The 17,203-nt window shown below is 36.2% G+C and overlaps 1 protein-coding gene across 3 annotated transcripts in view; it reads right to left on the reverse strand.

Annotated features, from left to right (window-relative positions):
• The window catches only part of CORIN (corin, serine peptidase), a 134,070-nt gene that overhangs the window by 79,955 nt on the left and 36,912 nt on the right, over positions 1 to 17,203 (reverse strand). For all 3 annotated transcript variants that reach the window (XR_007166609.2, XM_048072933.2, XM_048072932.2), the window contains exon 4: positions 13,816 to 14,026. Coding sequence is in view for 2 of the 3 variants with exons in the window: in XM_048072933.2 (XP_047928890.1) it covers positions 13,816 to 14,026 (211 nt within the window). In the remaining variant the exon portion in view is untranslated. The remainder of the gene's footprint in view (positions 1 to 13,815; positions 14,027 to 17,203) is intronic.

Here is a 17,203-nt window from a genome sequence, read left to right on the forward strand (position 1 = left end):
ATAGAATGGTTTGGGCTGGAAGGGACCTTAAAGATCATCTCATTCTAACCCATTAGATCAGGTTTTCCAGGGCCCCATCCAGTCTGGTCTTGAGCACTGCCAGGGATGGGGCATCCACAGTTTCTCAGGACAACCTGTTCCAGTGCCTCACCACATCCATCGGAAAGAATTTCTTCTTTATATCTAATTCAAATCTACCCTCTTTCAGTGTGAAGTCATTACCCCTTGTCCCATTACTATACTCCCTGATAAAGAGTCCTGTTTTCTCCTGTACACCTACGCTGATTAAATTTTCGACACAACTTGTTGCAGTTTATATCTAAATTACTGCAAAACCTTTTGGGCTTTTGCATGTACAATTTTGCTTCATTCATACCCATTCATAATGAAAAAGATCTTTCTCCAAGTATACCACTTAAATTGTATTCCTCTTTGTATCTGACTCGTGGTTCTACTTCCTCATCCCAAAAACGTTGCTAGAACTCCACATGTAGACATGAATAAGTGGCTTGAATTGAAAAGTCTTCAGTACCCAACAGTTTCCTTACTTACTCCAGTGTTTTATTTTACAGTAATAGAAAAAACACAGTACCATTAGCAACTGTGTGATATCATGGCAGCAAACCCTACAGGCAGGGAATAAAAAGCTGCCAGAGGTGCCTCACTACCCGTGCTAATGTGGAGAAATCAGTGAAAAGCAAAATACTCACTTGCATAAGTATTCTGACATCAGTGTGGTTGCTTTCCTCTGCTTAGTATCTAACAGGAGGAATGTTCTGCCATTGTTGTTGCTGAGTTTATTACATACAGTAGCTGGAACCACTGATTCGAAATAGATACCTTTAGAGATATATTCTCCAAATAACTTTAGATACATTTACACAATACTAGATGCTCTTTATAACTGAAATTATCAGATACAAGACAACAGCCTTTATGTCTAGAACTGTCTCTTTGCATCTCCCTTGTTGGCAGCTTACTTGTTGCCTGGAAAGACGCACATATATTCTAAAATAGTACTTTTCACCACCAGATTATTATGTGTTGAAAGGCACAGAATTCAGCACCAGAAAGCACGTAGTTGGTTGTGTACAAACCCAAGAACAAATGGTCCCTCTTGCTGACAGGAAGAGCTGCTGCTTATTAGTTCTGCACCTTGTACTGTCAAATTAAAGGTTTACTATCTGACCTGAAATGTTTCTTCAGATAAAGACATTCCAAAATACTCTTCTTTTTTTCACAGAATCTATTTCGATAAGGAGAGAAGGAAAGGGCACAGCAAGAGCATCACAGTAGCCATCCCTCTTGACTGGGGCTTGAGAAACTCCCTAAATGAAGGGCATTTGACAAGGCAAGTGACTGGAAACAGTCATTTAGGGCTTTGGACTTTGTTAGCTTTTCATTTTTAATTAATTAACTTCTTCAAAAAGTTTTATTAACAGAGTTACATTTGGGCAAAGGTATTAACTGGTTTAACTGAGGCTCCTTAACACACAAAACACCAGAAACAAACCCACTACTTCCTATGGAGGGTGTTTAAGCTCCAAAAGTATTTCTAAAAATCTGTAAGATGCCACATAACTAAAATGGAGTATCGATTTACCTATTTGCTGATGTTAGCCATTTAATTTATTCAGACTGATGCTTAGAGTTAACTTCTCACTTACTTTCTAAGAAAACACACAATACACTATAAAATTATATTACATTGAAAAGTAACATAAGCAGTGATTCTATCTCATTAGCTTTAAATTATTCCCACTGGTCCAATGGAGCATACATGATTACCTCACATTGTAATTGAAAGCAGTATGTTTTGCTGACTTGTTTTTTCAAGGAAATGATAGGAGGGTCATTAATTGAATTTAACAAGTCTGTGACTGAGATCTACTTGAGCTAACCACGGCTGAACAAATTTATGCTGTTGTTATGATTTGTACAAGTGTGACTGCCATTTAAAAAATAAAAATAAACAGCTCTTGAGGACTTTCAGATGAAGTTTTATACAAATGTGAACCATTCAGTTTGATCTCTGTATTCCCTAACCCACATCTAAATCATTAACTTCCTAAGCACCCCACTGTAGCTATAGCCTGATATATAGCCATCAGGTAATAGTAGTACAAGTATGTTAATTTCTGCAAATGTAACTATAGCAAAGTTCAATATATGGTTCATTGTTTTCGAAGGTGTTTCAACGTACTAATTATTCATTACAATTTAAATTTTACAAGTAATAGTTTAAAAAAATAAAATATAACTGTACATTTATATTTACCCATATAAACAGCAGTTTAAAAGTTTCTAAAAATGTTAGAGATGAGTAATCTGTTCAGTAGATTCATCTGCATATTAAATGATTTACATTTATATGAAAAAACACAAATATAATTTCACCTCACTTGCTTAGTTTAGGTAATCCTCCATCTGAACATTTACAGTGTAAATGTTTGGATATATACACAGAACAGCAATAATTTAGCAATTAATAGCCTTCTAAAAGACAACTGCATACTGATTTTAAGAAGCTAAGGAGAATTTATAGAATTTATAGGATTACCCAGCAATTACTGCAATATTTGGCCCAGTTTCAATATTCAGTCGTGTGTGCTCTATAAATTAAATATTTCTGGATAATGATCAAGTTTAGTATGGACATGTTGCTTAATCTACTGAAGGATGAAAAGATGATTAAAAATCTCCATCTTGATTAGTCTTTATTTACTGCTACTCAGCGACCAATTATGTTAAAAATAAACGGGCAGGTCTATGGCTCTCTTACCATAATTTATCTGGTGCCAGCAGCAGGCATGGAAGGAGGCAATGTATTAAGGCACAGTTCTGCTCTTTAGGATATTTATGGAATAGACTCTTGCTGAAGGTGCAGTTTGATGAAAGAACAGATGTGCGACATATTTTTAACTCTATGGGTATTTCCCCCACACTTAGAAGTTCATACCTCAAAAAAAAGGGCAATGCTGAGTTAGAGAAAAACAAGTAGAGAAATGGGGTAAAACTGATTCTTTCAGCAGCATTGCCAAATTATAGCAACTTGAAATCTAACATGTGGTCCAGAACATGTTCACCAGAGAGGCTGTGGAATCTCTGGAAATGGCCCTGAGCAATCTGATCTATCTTTAAAGTTGGCCCTGATCTAAATAGAGGTTGCAGAAGAGCTCCAGAGGGGCCATCCCACCTGCATGATCCCGTGACTAACTTGCCTGTGCTGTTCAGCCTGCAGGTAGCATGGTGCTTTACCACTGCAGGCTCCAGCAGAAGAACAATTACCTCTCATGGGAGAGGCAAAAATACAAAAAACTTAGTATGTCTCTTTAGCTGAACTCTCATTACTTTTTTTTTTTTTTTACTGCAGATAGTTTAAAAAGTATTTGTTAATAAGCTGAGCATTAAAAGAGATTAAGCATGAGCTGAAAAGCATATGAATTCTCAGAGAATCCTTTAAACACTGTTCAATCAAAAACCTTTTTGTTTATTAACTTCTACACAAATGGTGTACTCATACCTACTAGAGGGGTTATGGTAGAGATAAAATGTTCCCTCAGCTACATTTTTGTGGTTTTGAGTCCACATGCAAAAGTCTCATAGGAAACTACCAGTTTTAATTCTCCCACAATGTTTGTGAAAATGCAAGGTTTTACTGAAAGCTCACGTGTTACAGTTACTCCATTTTATTAAATGAAATAAATCTCGTTTTGTAAAAACAAAGTCTGTTTTTCTATAATAAATTGTCAAATAAATATTAAAAAGGCCATGTCCACTTTATGATTTGTTGTAAATCATAATTTCAATTACTTGAATGATCACCATTTATTTATCTGTAATAATATATTGTAAATAATTTCAATTATTTGAATGATCACCATTTATTTATCCGTAATAATATATTGTATACATAGGAGAAAGTAAGGAAGACCTGTGATCCCTAGTTAACAAACCAGCTTAGAGACCAGACACCACAGCTTATAATAGACAATACACACAGAAAATCGTTAGGCCAACCAGGCTGGAGGCAATCAATCAGTAAAATATGCACTCATAAAATAACCAGTCCCCCTGATTTCCTCTTCTGCCTCCTTCCCTTAACTCCCCTGGGCAGTGTTGTGAAATATGTTTTCAAAGGGACATTCCCATGCGCAGACTGTTCTGAAAAATATTTCTCTGCTTGATAAACTTTTAACTCTGTTCCATCCTTAATTCCTCCCAACACACTTTGACAGAAGATTATTTTGTGATTTGGGAAAGTTTTCATGGTCAGTACATTAGATCCATGGAGAGAGTGAAACACTGCAGACAGATTTGGTGGTGCCTGTTGTGGTAAAAGTTAGCCTCACACCCACTGAACCACCAATGTCATTTTGGTCAATGCAGGATGCCATTGTCTATCTCTAGATTACTTTTCTAGCTTTTAATTTTTAAATTAATTTCTTAAGTAATCACTTTCTGTACATTGAGTTGTCCTCTGCAAACTATACATATCAGTAGTTGTGTACAGCCACTGTGTATGGGCAGGGAAATGACAGTTCTCTGAATGGGTGAAAACATTCTCTCCAGCTTCTAATTTCTGACCAGCTTTCCCTATATTTTGTCCCTGATCTGTCCTTCCCCTACACTGCATCTGCCATCTACTGGCACATTACTGTAAAAGAGTTTGAGATGAGAGACTATTTCAGACCCTTTTTTGCAAGAGCCTGCAACCTGGCACCAGTGCCACCCCCAGCTACCAGGAGGGTCAATGCCACGGAGAGTCTTTCATGGGCCCTCCAACACTAGCTGAGCCATGGCCCTGATGGAAAAGCTTTCAGAGTTCTCTATCACTCTTTTGTCAACACAGAACACGTGAGCTACAATTTTTCAGACTTGTAAGTCCATATTTGGGGGTTAGTTTATATGCATATGTCTATAAACTTTATAACAACAATAAATTGCAGAGGTTACCCTAAAGTAAATAATTTTTCAATTTTACTTCCCTTATCTTCTTAGCCTGCAAGAGCCATGATACAGAGCCTACCACTTATGAGAGCAACCTCCCTGCCAAATTTCAAGTTCCACTACTCAAATACTTGAAGATACTAGAAATTCCTGGTGATTATAGAAATGCTTTAATAAGCAAACCACCTTTTCTTCCTGTTTGTGCCCAGGACAGATATTAGGCATAAAAAATTGTAACTGGTGCACTTTTTTTTTTAATTGTACACATCTGGGGTAATGGTCTTCTATGAAAACATGTCAATGAACTTTAAATATAGGCATTTTGACCAATCCCACATCATTACCTGTACTTTCCCTTGCACCCTTTGCAAGGACGAACTTCGTGTTTCTCACCTCTACACTGTCTCAGCCTTGGACGAAGTAACAATGGGTCCTAAGATGAGTACCACATGTTGACTTCAAGGTCTGAGTTCTGAGGGACGATGCCAATTGTAGTCTTCTCATTAGCATATTTTTTTGTCTGCCTTATATGAAACAATTACACAATACTAATGAAATAACTCATGAGGGACAGAATTATGAGTAATACAAGTTATATATATGCAACACTGATTTCAACTACATTATAACAGTTGTGACATTTCATTTCTTTATTTTAAAGTTTCTTCATGTGTTTCTTGGGAATATGGTCAATGTCAAGACGTGTGAGTATTCCTTTCTTTGAAGTCATGTGTAAACCAGCTGGTTCTCAACTCAATGTCTCATTTGTATCTCATGAAGAACATGTTCTGGTTGTGGGACAGTAAAAATAACATTTTTTTTCTTGATCAATTAGCTTTAATCAGAGCTGGAGTTGGGGCTTGAGGGTGTGTTTTCTTGTAATTCATGTTGTAACTCATTTCCCTGTGCAATGTCACTTTCTGAATCTGCATGTTGTAGATTTTCTTTTTTCATATACATCTGTTTATTACTTACTAAATTTTCTGTTTGAACTAAAAGTTGTTTCATTGTCCTTTTATGTAGAAAAATAATTCAGGTATGTTCAGCACAGTTAGTGCAACATGGTTTCAACCACGACTTTGTATTTGACATCTGTTATTGTACATAAATATTTCCATAAGTACACAGACACTGTTTAGTGCAATTTGACAGATATCTTAAACAGACAGTGTTGCTACTTTGAATCTCTCCCCTGTGCATTACACCTGCCAGCCATTTCACTTTCTTCTTGCTGTAAGTCAGTTCTATTTCACTTAGAATTAGTGCATAATCAGTTTGTGGATGGACTGGAGCTGAAACTGGTTACGTACATTGTGCAGGCAACACATTATTAAATGTTTCTCTTAATACATGGCATGTTGACTATCTGCCATTAGCAGCTCTATCCTCAACAGTTTATTTATGAAAGAATTAGACCATGCCATTACAATTGCTATAACTATTGGTGAAATTACAGCTATCAGAAGGCATATTGACTGCTACAAAGGGCCCAAGGGGAGGAAAAAGAAAAAAGAAAAAAAGTATGCAGTTGTTCTACTTGTCTGAGCTTTCTCAGGTAACACACCCTGTGTGTCCTTCAGATTTTCTGCTAAACAGTACGAGTTACATTAATTTACTTTGTAGAATGCTTTAAATCAGCAATGAAGGACACAAAATTGAATAACAGTGGCAGAGCACATTATCTGTGTGGGCAAGCATTCACAACTTTATAACACTCTTTCTTTCTAATTTTTGTTTTCATTATTTAACAGGATTTGACAATACATGTTCATTAGCTGGATCTCCAAGGTTGTGTGGTCACAATTGTGCTTACTTGAACCACAACTAGATTTTAAAACTGAGGGCTGGATTATAACTTGGTTATCTATTTACAGAAAGATTTTACAACAGTGTGTTTTCTTGTACTTAATCAGCCCATCAGGTTCCTGAGGGCTTAAAAACAAGATATGGCAACATTTAAAACAAAACGTGATTTCAAACATTCTGCTTAGAAAGCACTTCATCCACTGAAAACCACCTCTGATTTATGCATGATATGAAAGTTGAAGTTTATAGTCTTCTGTTTCAAGACTGATGAACAGAGTAGATGGATCTCGACAGAAAACCATTGCCAAAAATCTAGCTGGAATAATCTCTTTGAGTCACGTTAACTGCTTGGTCTAAATAGCCACCATCAAAAAGAAAGCATATAAAAAGGATGAAGCCATCCCCATGGTGTGTAAAGAGGCAGACTGCAAACTCAGGAAACGTCTGGTAGCTACTTTATAAACATCTGAAAACAGCCTCCACCGACATGCTTGGGTCATGGCATGAAAAATGGTGATAGAGCCAGGAGAAGAAAGTAAAAGGACAAAACTGTGGGGAGTAGGAGGAAATCATCCCACCTTCTTCCTGAGAGCACTGTTACTTTATCGTCACTAATGCTGTAGCTGAACTCTTTAAATCAGGTTGCAGCAATTCCAATGAAACCAGTGCAAATTTGATAGGGATTCTGACAGGGGATTCTAAATGTCCTTCCAGGAGGGTTTCTCAATACAGTTACTTCAAAAGTGACTGTGAAACTGCATCATCACAAGCAATGAAATTTAAATATTTCTTACAAGCTGTAGAATTGCAAAATTTTGCAACTATAATTTCACATCTCTGCACAAATACATTACAAAAAGCTAGTGTAGCAGCTATGTCACAGGTTACCTATCAGACTGCTTATCCAGAGCTCCTAACAGCTGCTATTTTGACTTGACATATTTATGTTTTTCTTACTAAAATTAGGTAGAATAAAATAAGACTGAAACGTGCCAGTGTAGGATTACCTATCAAAATGTAAACATATTCATACACAGTTCATACAAAACTGAACACATTATGGACTTTGAAAAACAGGTATTGACTTAAACGTATGCTGATAGTTTCCTACTCAAAATCTTAAAATAAAAATTCTCTTTAGCTACATGAACAAGTTCTACATGCATATGTTAACATTTGCTACTAAATACTCTAAAAGCATCAATCAATTCTAAGAAATGATTTTTATTTTTCTAATTATTTTTAAAATTCTAATTGTGCACTGCAATAAAAGAAAATCAAATAAAAATCAATTTCACTGTAAGCAGGAGGAACAAAGACCATGAATAAGCTTAGAGTGCAGTTCACAAGGGCAAGAGAAGGAAAATAGCCCCATCACTGATCATATTCATGTGTTACACAAAGCATGACAGAGATCCCTTGCTCTGTGAATTTTGATTCTTTTCCATATTCTAAAAGGACTTGAAAGAAATTTTCTTCATTTCGAATTTGTTTTAAACTGTTGTCAGCTTCTAATAAGAGACACCATGCATTTCTGAATTCGCTTTCTGGACCTAATATTGCATCCTAGCTTATGTCCATATTGAAAATGAAACATTCTACTTTGTCCCTTTTTACAAATTACAGAAAAGCAATGAAGACAATGAACACACACACACACACAAAAAAAATTAATAAAAGAAAAAAAAATTCCACTGAGCTATTTCCCACTATCCTTGCCTCTTCAAAGGATATTTTGCTTATTAACCTAATTTTCACTAGTAATTTCTGCACAACCCTAACATATCATGCAGCCCCCTTTGGCTTTCAATGACTCTAGCTGACTATTCTTATTGTACCATGGAGGTTACTGCACACCAAATAAATTTGTAGATACAGATACTGACATGACAAACTTCTTTTCAAGAGAGAGTCAGAAAATCAGAGAGAAACATTTTCTCTTCATTCTAAAGTAGAAAGCTGTATAATGAAGCTGAGAGAAAAAAATAATGCAGGACTACACGAGTGAAGTAGTTTTGCAGATTTTAATCAAGATAACAAGCAATGATCTCAGATGGACTCGTTCACCCCTAACTTAAGACCAGCCATTTCACAACTTTGTTTTCAAAGATGTCTGACATGAAAAAAAGCATCTAGTGTATAAACAGATGCAGGAATGAAAGGTGCACGAGAATTTTCCCTTGAGAGCCTATTACCCTGTTTAATTTGCTTTGCTCAAATACTATTTTCTTGGCAGAGCTTAAATTAAGTTTGACCTCCACAGATTTAACACTCTAGGGATCTGTCAATGGAAGGTATTTCCTCTGCTTTCTGGAAAACACAGAAAAATCCTCTACACAGAAGATTAGTGGAATTACTCCACTTTTTTGTTTCTGCTTTAGAAGACAGCATGACAATGAAGAGGTATTATAAGAATCCATAATCTTCAAATTTATTCCTAGCACTCCAAGTCTGAAATAAGCCGTGTATGTAGGTCTTCAGGATCTTACATAGCTTGCTGATTTTACCAAGCCTTTTTGATGAAGCATATGTATTCACATAATGCAAGCACTATTAGAAAGTATCATTCAAGGAGTGTTTGCATTATGCACTTACAGGCTGACCCACTATGAACTTCTCTATTAATTTTGAAACTTTAAATTTACAGGCATTTTGACTTTACAATTTCTTTCAAAAATCTGAAAACATTGCACTTTTTTTTCAGATTTTCTTTGTCTTCTTGAATGCAATATCTAAATTCTGCAGACCTTGCAGAATCCAACACAAATGAGTTGCTATAAAGAAATAAACAAGCACTGCATTGCAGTTACTGACCTTTTGCCCATTCCTAGTGTCTCCCAATGGTAAACTAAAACTCATTAGCTTAAATCCTTAATGATAACCAACATATCTGAGAAGATTTTTCTTACAACAAATGAAGTACCAGTGTTTGGAGGCAATAGGTTGCAGACTGCTACCCAACAGGACAAAGTTACTACACTGAAGTCATTAAGTAAGCACAGCAACAAATTTAAGATGTCAATTTTCACTATAGTCATCTTCTCTTAGAAATGCTGCTGGACAGTGTTAAGAAAGGTTTTGTACATCTGATTTTGAAGTCATGTTGGAAATATCTCCTCCATTCACCCAAGGAGAAGTTTCATAATCCCTTTAAATAAAGAGCTCTTTACTATCCAAATTATGAGCAAATAAAAGCTTTGTCTTAATTCACTTCAACTTCCCATGTATTTTCACACACAGATTTTAGTTGGACTTTCAAACTTCAACCTGGAAAGTAGCATTTTAAAGGTACTAGTATACGTTTTCTTAGAACAGTAGGGCTAACAATTACATCCAGTTGCTAGAATGAAATATAAGTTTTTATATAATTTCTTGACTGCCACACCTCATTTTTATTATAGTAAGATACAGAAGAATGATTTTTAAGAGCAACAGTATAGTGGCAGTATTCAGAAATTCCAGTACCTAACTACACTGGGTGTTACACAAACACTGAAGCTGCTCCCTGCCCAGAAACTTAATCTCCTTCAAGTGTTAATGAAAACAATGTTTACAAACACATGAAAGATAAATGTGGAACAGACATAAATTAAAACATCGAGCAAAGCTGTGTAATGACAGCACATTGGATGCCAAAGATCAGTGTTTGGAACTTCCCTTCTTGTTGCTTCTTGTAACACATTGTTGTAATTATTGCTCCCATGGCTGAAGCTGCCAACAGATTCTCTCAACAATACCTAAGAATAAACATCTGAGCATCACAGAAGTTTCATTTATTTTCTACTGTGTAGGCAGCATTTGTCACTTATGCTCTACATAAATTTGAAGCAATTGCACTAAGAAACAAGGAAGTATCAATAGATAATGTGATCAGGGACGTGCTGCCAGTGAGAATGAGACAGCAGGAATTCACTGGAGGAATTACAGACAACGTCAGTAACAACTCTTCTGCCTATTAGTGTATGTTTTGTGATACTATGTTAAAAGCAACCATATATCCAAAAAAGGCCTACAGCACAGGGACCTATCCCTATTCACTATCCTTGGGGTCTTTCCACTGTGGCTCTTCTGCTTCTCCAGATTCCTTGAATATTTTCTAATACTTGCCAAATGCCCCTGTTCAACAGGCCTGTCTCCTCTTTTTGTATTTGTGCTCAACACATACAAAGTGATTGTCCCTCATTATTCCAAGAGCCTTTCATACCAACAAAGGCCCTTCTCCAGAGTCACCCCAGAGTTGCTGACAGAATTCCCCAATTTCATCTACTTTTGACTCGTCTCATCAAGGTGAATTATCACTAGGGACTAGGAGAAGGTGTTAACTAACATCTTTATGCAGTTACTATATCTGTTTCACTTAAAGTTGCCTAGACTGAATTCACGTTCTGAAAATGTAATGCACTTATTTTGTCATCTCATCTTTTGGATCATACAGTAATAAATCCTAATGAACTTCAAAGTTTCTGACACGACTTATTTACTTCAAATATTCCCTGTTTATTCTGAGATAATAAAGTCTGTACAGCTTCCCAAATACAAATAGGAAACAAATTGAAATGAAATCAATTGAAATAAAATAAAACATATTCTGATTCCATAAATACTTTGTAAAGGCAAAATCTCTTGCTACAGGTTCATTGTTCACTGAGTATTGACATTAGGATGGCTCCACAAAACATTTAAATATTTATAAAAAGCGAACACAGAAACAAATCATAAGACAGGAACTACAGCCCTCAGGTTTCTGTATAAACAGATAATTCAAAACTGAATAAAAAACAATTGTACTTAAATTCAGTCGTGTTTTAAAAACTAAGATCAGTGGGCAGAAATATAGGAAGTCACATCCCAAATAAAGATATGACAACACTTCTTTAAATCATTATTCTTGGCTTTGAAAGACACTTATTTGCCTGGAATAGTTAGGTTCTACAAGAAAAACAGTAATCACTAAAACCAGCCAGTCAATGTCTAAAGGAAAAAAAAATGCAGAAGGTAAACTACAGCAGCTCAGGTTTAGTAAACTAGATTCTACAAACTAGCACTCTGTAAATCCACCCTTAAAGATCTTCCTGTGATTGCCACTCAGCCTACATTTTCAGTGTCACTTATGACACACTCCAGACAGTTATGATTACTTAAAGTGAAGTCAGATTTTAATGTAATCCTGCATCATTTTCACTCTCACATTGGATTTTCTTTCCTATCAGCCTGAAGCATCCAGAAGTTTCCAGACAAAAAGGTTTTAAAATAAGAATCAAAGGAGACATTGTGACCTCCAGAGTATGGGGGGGTGGAAATCCAGTCCCAGCTTTGACATTAAAAACAAATGGGAGAAAGTTGCTATTGTAGAAAACACATACACAAACACACACATAAAAAGAAAAACCCTGACTCTTGAATTTCAAAATATTTTGGTTGCTACCCAAAACCGGAGTAAAACTCTGAATGTTCCAAACTTCACTGTTAACTTTTTTTTCTTTTTAAATTAGCAAAGCAGTTGTCATAATGTAAGCCCTACAATAAAGGTATCTTCAGCAGAGAAATGGAAAAGGAAAGCTAAAACTTTTAGCCTTTCCCTACTCCATTTATTTGATTGAGTTATAAGCTTTGTACCCTTGACACACACCCTTCACCTTCAAAACGCTTGCGAAAGTCAAATTCCAAACAGGGCTGAATATGTGACAGAGAAATGGCTATTTCTGTTGTTTAACCTGTACATGTATCAATTTAGTACCTGAAGCCATTTTTCTGATTTGGCTTTATGATCTCCTACAATAGCAGTTAGCTTAGGCTGTATGTTAACTGAAACAATTGTATTATTGGATTACTGGGGTAGGAACTATAATTAATCCTGCAATGAGTTACAGAGGGTTAATAGAAAATATTTGTCAGTAGTCTGATATACATGGGCGTATTTGGATTAAACAGCTCAGCCAGTCTACTGGTCATTCTGATTGCACTCTTTCCCATGGTGCCTTACCTTCACCCAATCCTATCCATATAATCACCTATTCACCTTTTTTTTTCCTGGGTTAATCTTCTGTCAGTTTAGGGAGCTTAACTGACTGATCCAGGAATCATTCCATTGTGATGGAAATGGCAGGCGTATGTTGCCTGGACTGGGACTGTACCTATCAGTAGCAACTACATTACAAATCACCTTACCTCTTCTCATAAAACTGCTTTTTCACAAATACCCTATCCCTTCTAAACTGCACAGCGTTCAGCTTCTTGGTTCTTGTTGTGCTAACTGAATCACTTGCTCAAGTGCCATATTCTCTTCCACTGAATTTTACAGGTAATAAAATGAGGAGAAAGAACTTTCCTCTCACTCTTACCCCCTTCAGAAACAACAGAAAGATTGTTTAAATAATAATAATAATAATAATAATAATAATAATCTGTTTGCACTATATGTTGATTTTAGCACTGTTAAACTCATTGATGTTATTTCAAATCAAACTCAATGAAAAAAGTGCATGCACATGATAGTAATGCTGTGTAATTATGTAAATGTAGAAATCAAACTGGGAAGTTTAAAAAACATGTCTCTGAATACATCCTGCTAATCTCATACCATAACATGGATTTAAAAGATAAACTTTTCTTAGGGAAAATATCAAAACAAATTGAAATGACTGACTGTTGCCTTAAAAATCTGCTTTACCTGCTTGTTGAATTTTAATTTAACTGAGATCCACCACACTTTATGTCAATGTTTTAAATATCCAATGCATTTAAATTTTTATAAAGCATTCCATTTTGGACCATTCAGATTGGAGAGATAAGGTACAAGAATTCTGGTCCCCTTACTGAGAAAACAAACCTGACTATCCCAGTATCACAATTTCATTCTGTACACTGGCAATACTTTTTCTAAAAGAACTTTACTGCCATTGGCTTATCCTGGCAGAAGTGTTGTGAATAGCTTTGAGAGACAGCAGTTTTGTAATTAGAAGGACATAGGCTTAGTTGGGATCTGCCCTTGTCTGATTAGACAGAGAGTATTTTACCACAATTGGCTCTAGTCACTGACTGATTTTTGTTTCCAAATACCTGTCATCACCGTCACTGATGCATTCAGGAAGAGCAAGACTACAGCCAAACAGCATGATGTGTTGATAGCAGCTGAGACGACTGAGATAACTGAAGAACTTCAGGAACTTTTCCATTTCAATACTTTTGACAATGGAAAGAACTGAAGTTAGAGTGGTGTAGTTATATGGCAGCATTTGGCACTGGATGTTGGTGATATTTATGCAGGCACCTGTGAAATCAAAACAATATATTTAGAACAGAAGTATCACCATTTAACAGTTGCTTCAAAGTATATATTGAATTGAGTAGTCAGTACATATATAAGCAATGCCTGTACCTCATGGATAAGATGGCATTCCATAATGCTATCATAACACTGTCCAAAAATAATTATCTAAGAACAAAAGGAATCTGAAGAAGCTTGGTAGGTTAGCTTGGAAAAGCAACTAATCTCAGATATTTTTGTAATTCTCTAACCCTTTACAAAACTGTACCAGAAATAATACAAAAACATTTCTTTCTGATATTGGTTGGATAAACACACCATAAGAATAGCCTGAACACGGCCAAATTTGGATGAAACTAATTATGGAAGTTTTACAAAAAATTAAGTCCAGTTGGGTTTTAAAGCTGCTATTTTTGATGTTTCCACTAAGTTTCTCTTTTTGCTCTTCTGGTACCACACTACTTTGCAGCTTTCCTGCCAAAATCATCAACTTGCTTACCTGTTTTCCCATCATGATGCTTTTCCCTTCTCAGTCTTTCTTCTTTACCTTACTAGTGTAGAATTATCTTGTTTTACTGGTTGAACACCTACGCTGTCCTAAACTGTCATTGTCCCATTCTCGATCTACTATAGCAACCTTTCTCTGCTTGTGCCCTGTCATATGCAGTAGGCCACCTCAGCCATGCATGATCACCAGGCTAACTTACTACATGAAGTTCTTTTGAGTGAGTTTCACAAACCTACATCAGTTTCAGAATTTTCATCAAAAACAAACTAACAAACCTAATATTTATGACAGCTCCCTGATTTGATGAAGGCCTTTCTAGGCCATCTGGTCAGACTCTGGCATAATTTTTTTCAAACTCTGAGAGTATTCACCCTGTACAATAAGCAGGCACCTCAACCCATTCTCAAGACCAGACTCTGCCACTAATCCCATTGAAAAACATCGTGTTCATGCTAAATGACCATCCCAACTCTAGTTTTCTGAAGGAGGAAAACTCTTGAGAGCATCAAGCTTTAGTACTCCTGTTCTCTTTATTTGAGCAAACTGGGCACAGGCACCAACCAGGGTAGAATCTTTCCATCATCAGACAAATTGGGACTGACTTCTTCTAAGCATTGTCTGGGACATCTGCACCTCACTTCCGGTGTTGATAAAACTTGGGGATGTAAAGCACACAGGATGAAGCTCTAACAGCTCTGCAAGTCTGCCTCTTCCTCATCTTACAGTCTAGACAAAGTCTTCACTGTCCAAATGAACTTGTGGCAAATTCTGCTATCTACAGACTAATCTCTAGTACATCCTCACACAACAGTAGGGGAAGCAAAGCACAGTGAAGAAAAAAGTATTTAGAGCTTCTTCAAATTGCAATGTTTTTGATGAACAAAAAAGTTAGGTTTCAAATTTTATCAAGACTTGGCAAAAAACAATTGCTATTTTTCTGATGAATATACTCATGAAGTTTCTTCCTATGTCTTCTCCCGCTCTGGAAGTCTCAACAAAAACTGAGGAATTGAATTTTGCTCCACTGCAATAACAGCATGTCTCTCCCCTTATTCTTATCTAACTAAAATTATGTCCACAAATTCCCATTTTAAGATTTTCCCACCCTCAATACTGCCAACATCATCCCTTAGCACCAGTGTACACCCACTTTCTACAACAGTCTCTTCTCACTCCCACAGTCCAGCAAGTAATTGATCTGTTCATCCAGGAATCACATTTTTTCTATATAACTCATAGAATCACAGAACTGTTCATGTTGGAAAAGACCTCTAAGATCATCCAGTTCAACTTTTAACTTATCACTGCCAAGCCCACCATTAAACCATGTCACTAAGCTCTATATCTAGATGTCTTTTGAAAACCTCCAGCAATGGTGACTCAGCTATTTCCCTGGGCAGCCTGTTCCAATACTTCACAACCCTTTCAGTGAAGATTTTTTTCCTAATATTCAACCTAAACCTACCCTGATGCAACTTAAGGCCATTTCCCCTCATCTTATCACTTGGTGCTTGGGAGAAGAGACCAACCCTCACCTCACTATAGCCTCCTTTAAAGTACCTCTTTTAAACTTAGAGCCAGATTCTCCATTGACAATTAACAGTAAAAGCTGGAAGATCAAGAAAAAAGTGATGAGTTTCCAAATTAAGAGAACTTTCAAAACTGCAGAGTGCAGTTTTCAAATGTGACTGTATGAGTTGGTACCACATGACAATGATTTTCAGTGCTACTCCAGCTCTGAAGTTGTACAGGTATTTTGCAAAAATACCACCAGGATAATCATCAAAGCTGCATGTTAGGCTGTCAGATCAAAATCTGGAGATACATAAATAGCTTTCACAGATCTAGAGTAAAAAAGACGGAAAAAAAAAAAAAAGTGGAGGGAAGGGAAGGGAATTCACTTCAGAATCACAAACAGCTTCTTTTAAAAAGACACTAGAGATCCATCATTGCTTCAGGGACGACTCACTTTGTGACTTTTGCAACATATCTTGCTCTGCTATAAAAACTTAAAACCTCTCTCCATTTTTTTGCATTCTATTTAGAACTTTAACAAACTCATTGCCATTTACTAGTATTGTAAAGATTATTTTTCTGATAACATTTTTATTGCTTGGAAAAACTTAACATGAAAACAAAAATGTTCTGATTTAAAGATTAAAAATATTGAAGCGCTTACAGCAAGCATTCTCTAAACCGCTAACATCCTCAGAGTCATCTCTTGCCTACATTCTTTTGCTGAGGCTGGGACTATATTTTCAGTAACTGCTGTGGCAATACGAAAACATACTGATGCAAAATTCTGAGTCTTCTTCACCCACAAAAAATTCACACTAAAGTTATTTAAATAAATTAAATTATCCTAAACTAGGGGTAAGGGGAGCACATAGTGCTTACACAAGTGGAATTTCAACAGAATGATTCACAAAATCACCACCTATCTCCTGAGGTACAATGGCAAAATAGTCCCTGCCATGGTGTGTGTCACGAAGCTGACACTTTGGCTGAGATCATGTACACGGGCTACTGTGGATCTTTTAAAATTCACACAAACCTGACAGAGAAAAGCTAAAGTTCCTTTGAGCTGTCTGACCTTTTACGAGTGCTCTATGGCTGGATAACACAGCACTGAATTCAACATTCAAGAAAATGAAACTTTATAGTAATTATAG

The sequence above is a fragment of the Anser cygnoides genome, chromosome 4 (assembly GCF_040182565.1).
Source record: "Anser cygnoides isolate HZ-2024a breed goose chromosome 4, Taihu_goose_T2T_genome, whole genome shotgun sequence".
NCBI classification, from domain to species: Eukaryota; Metazoa; Chordata; class Aves; order Anseriformes; family Anatidae; genus Anser; species Anser cygnoides.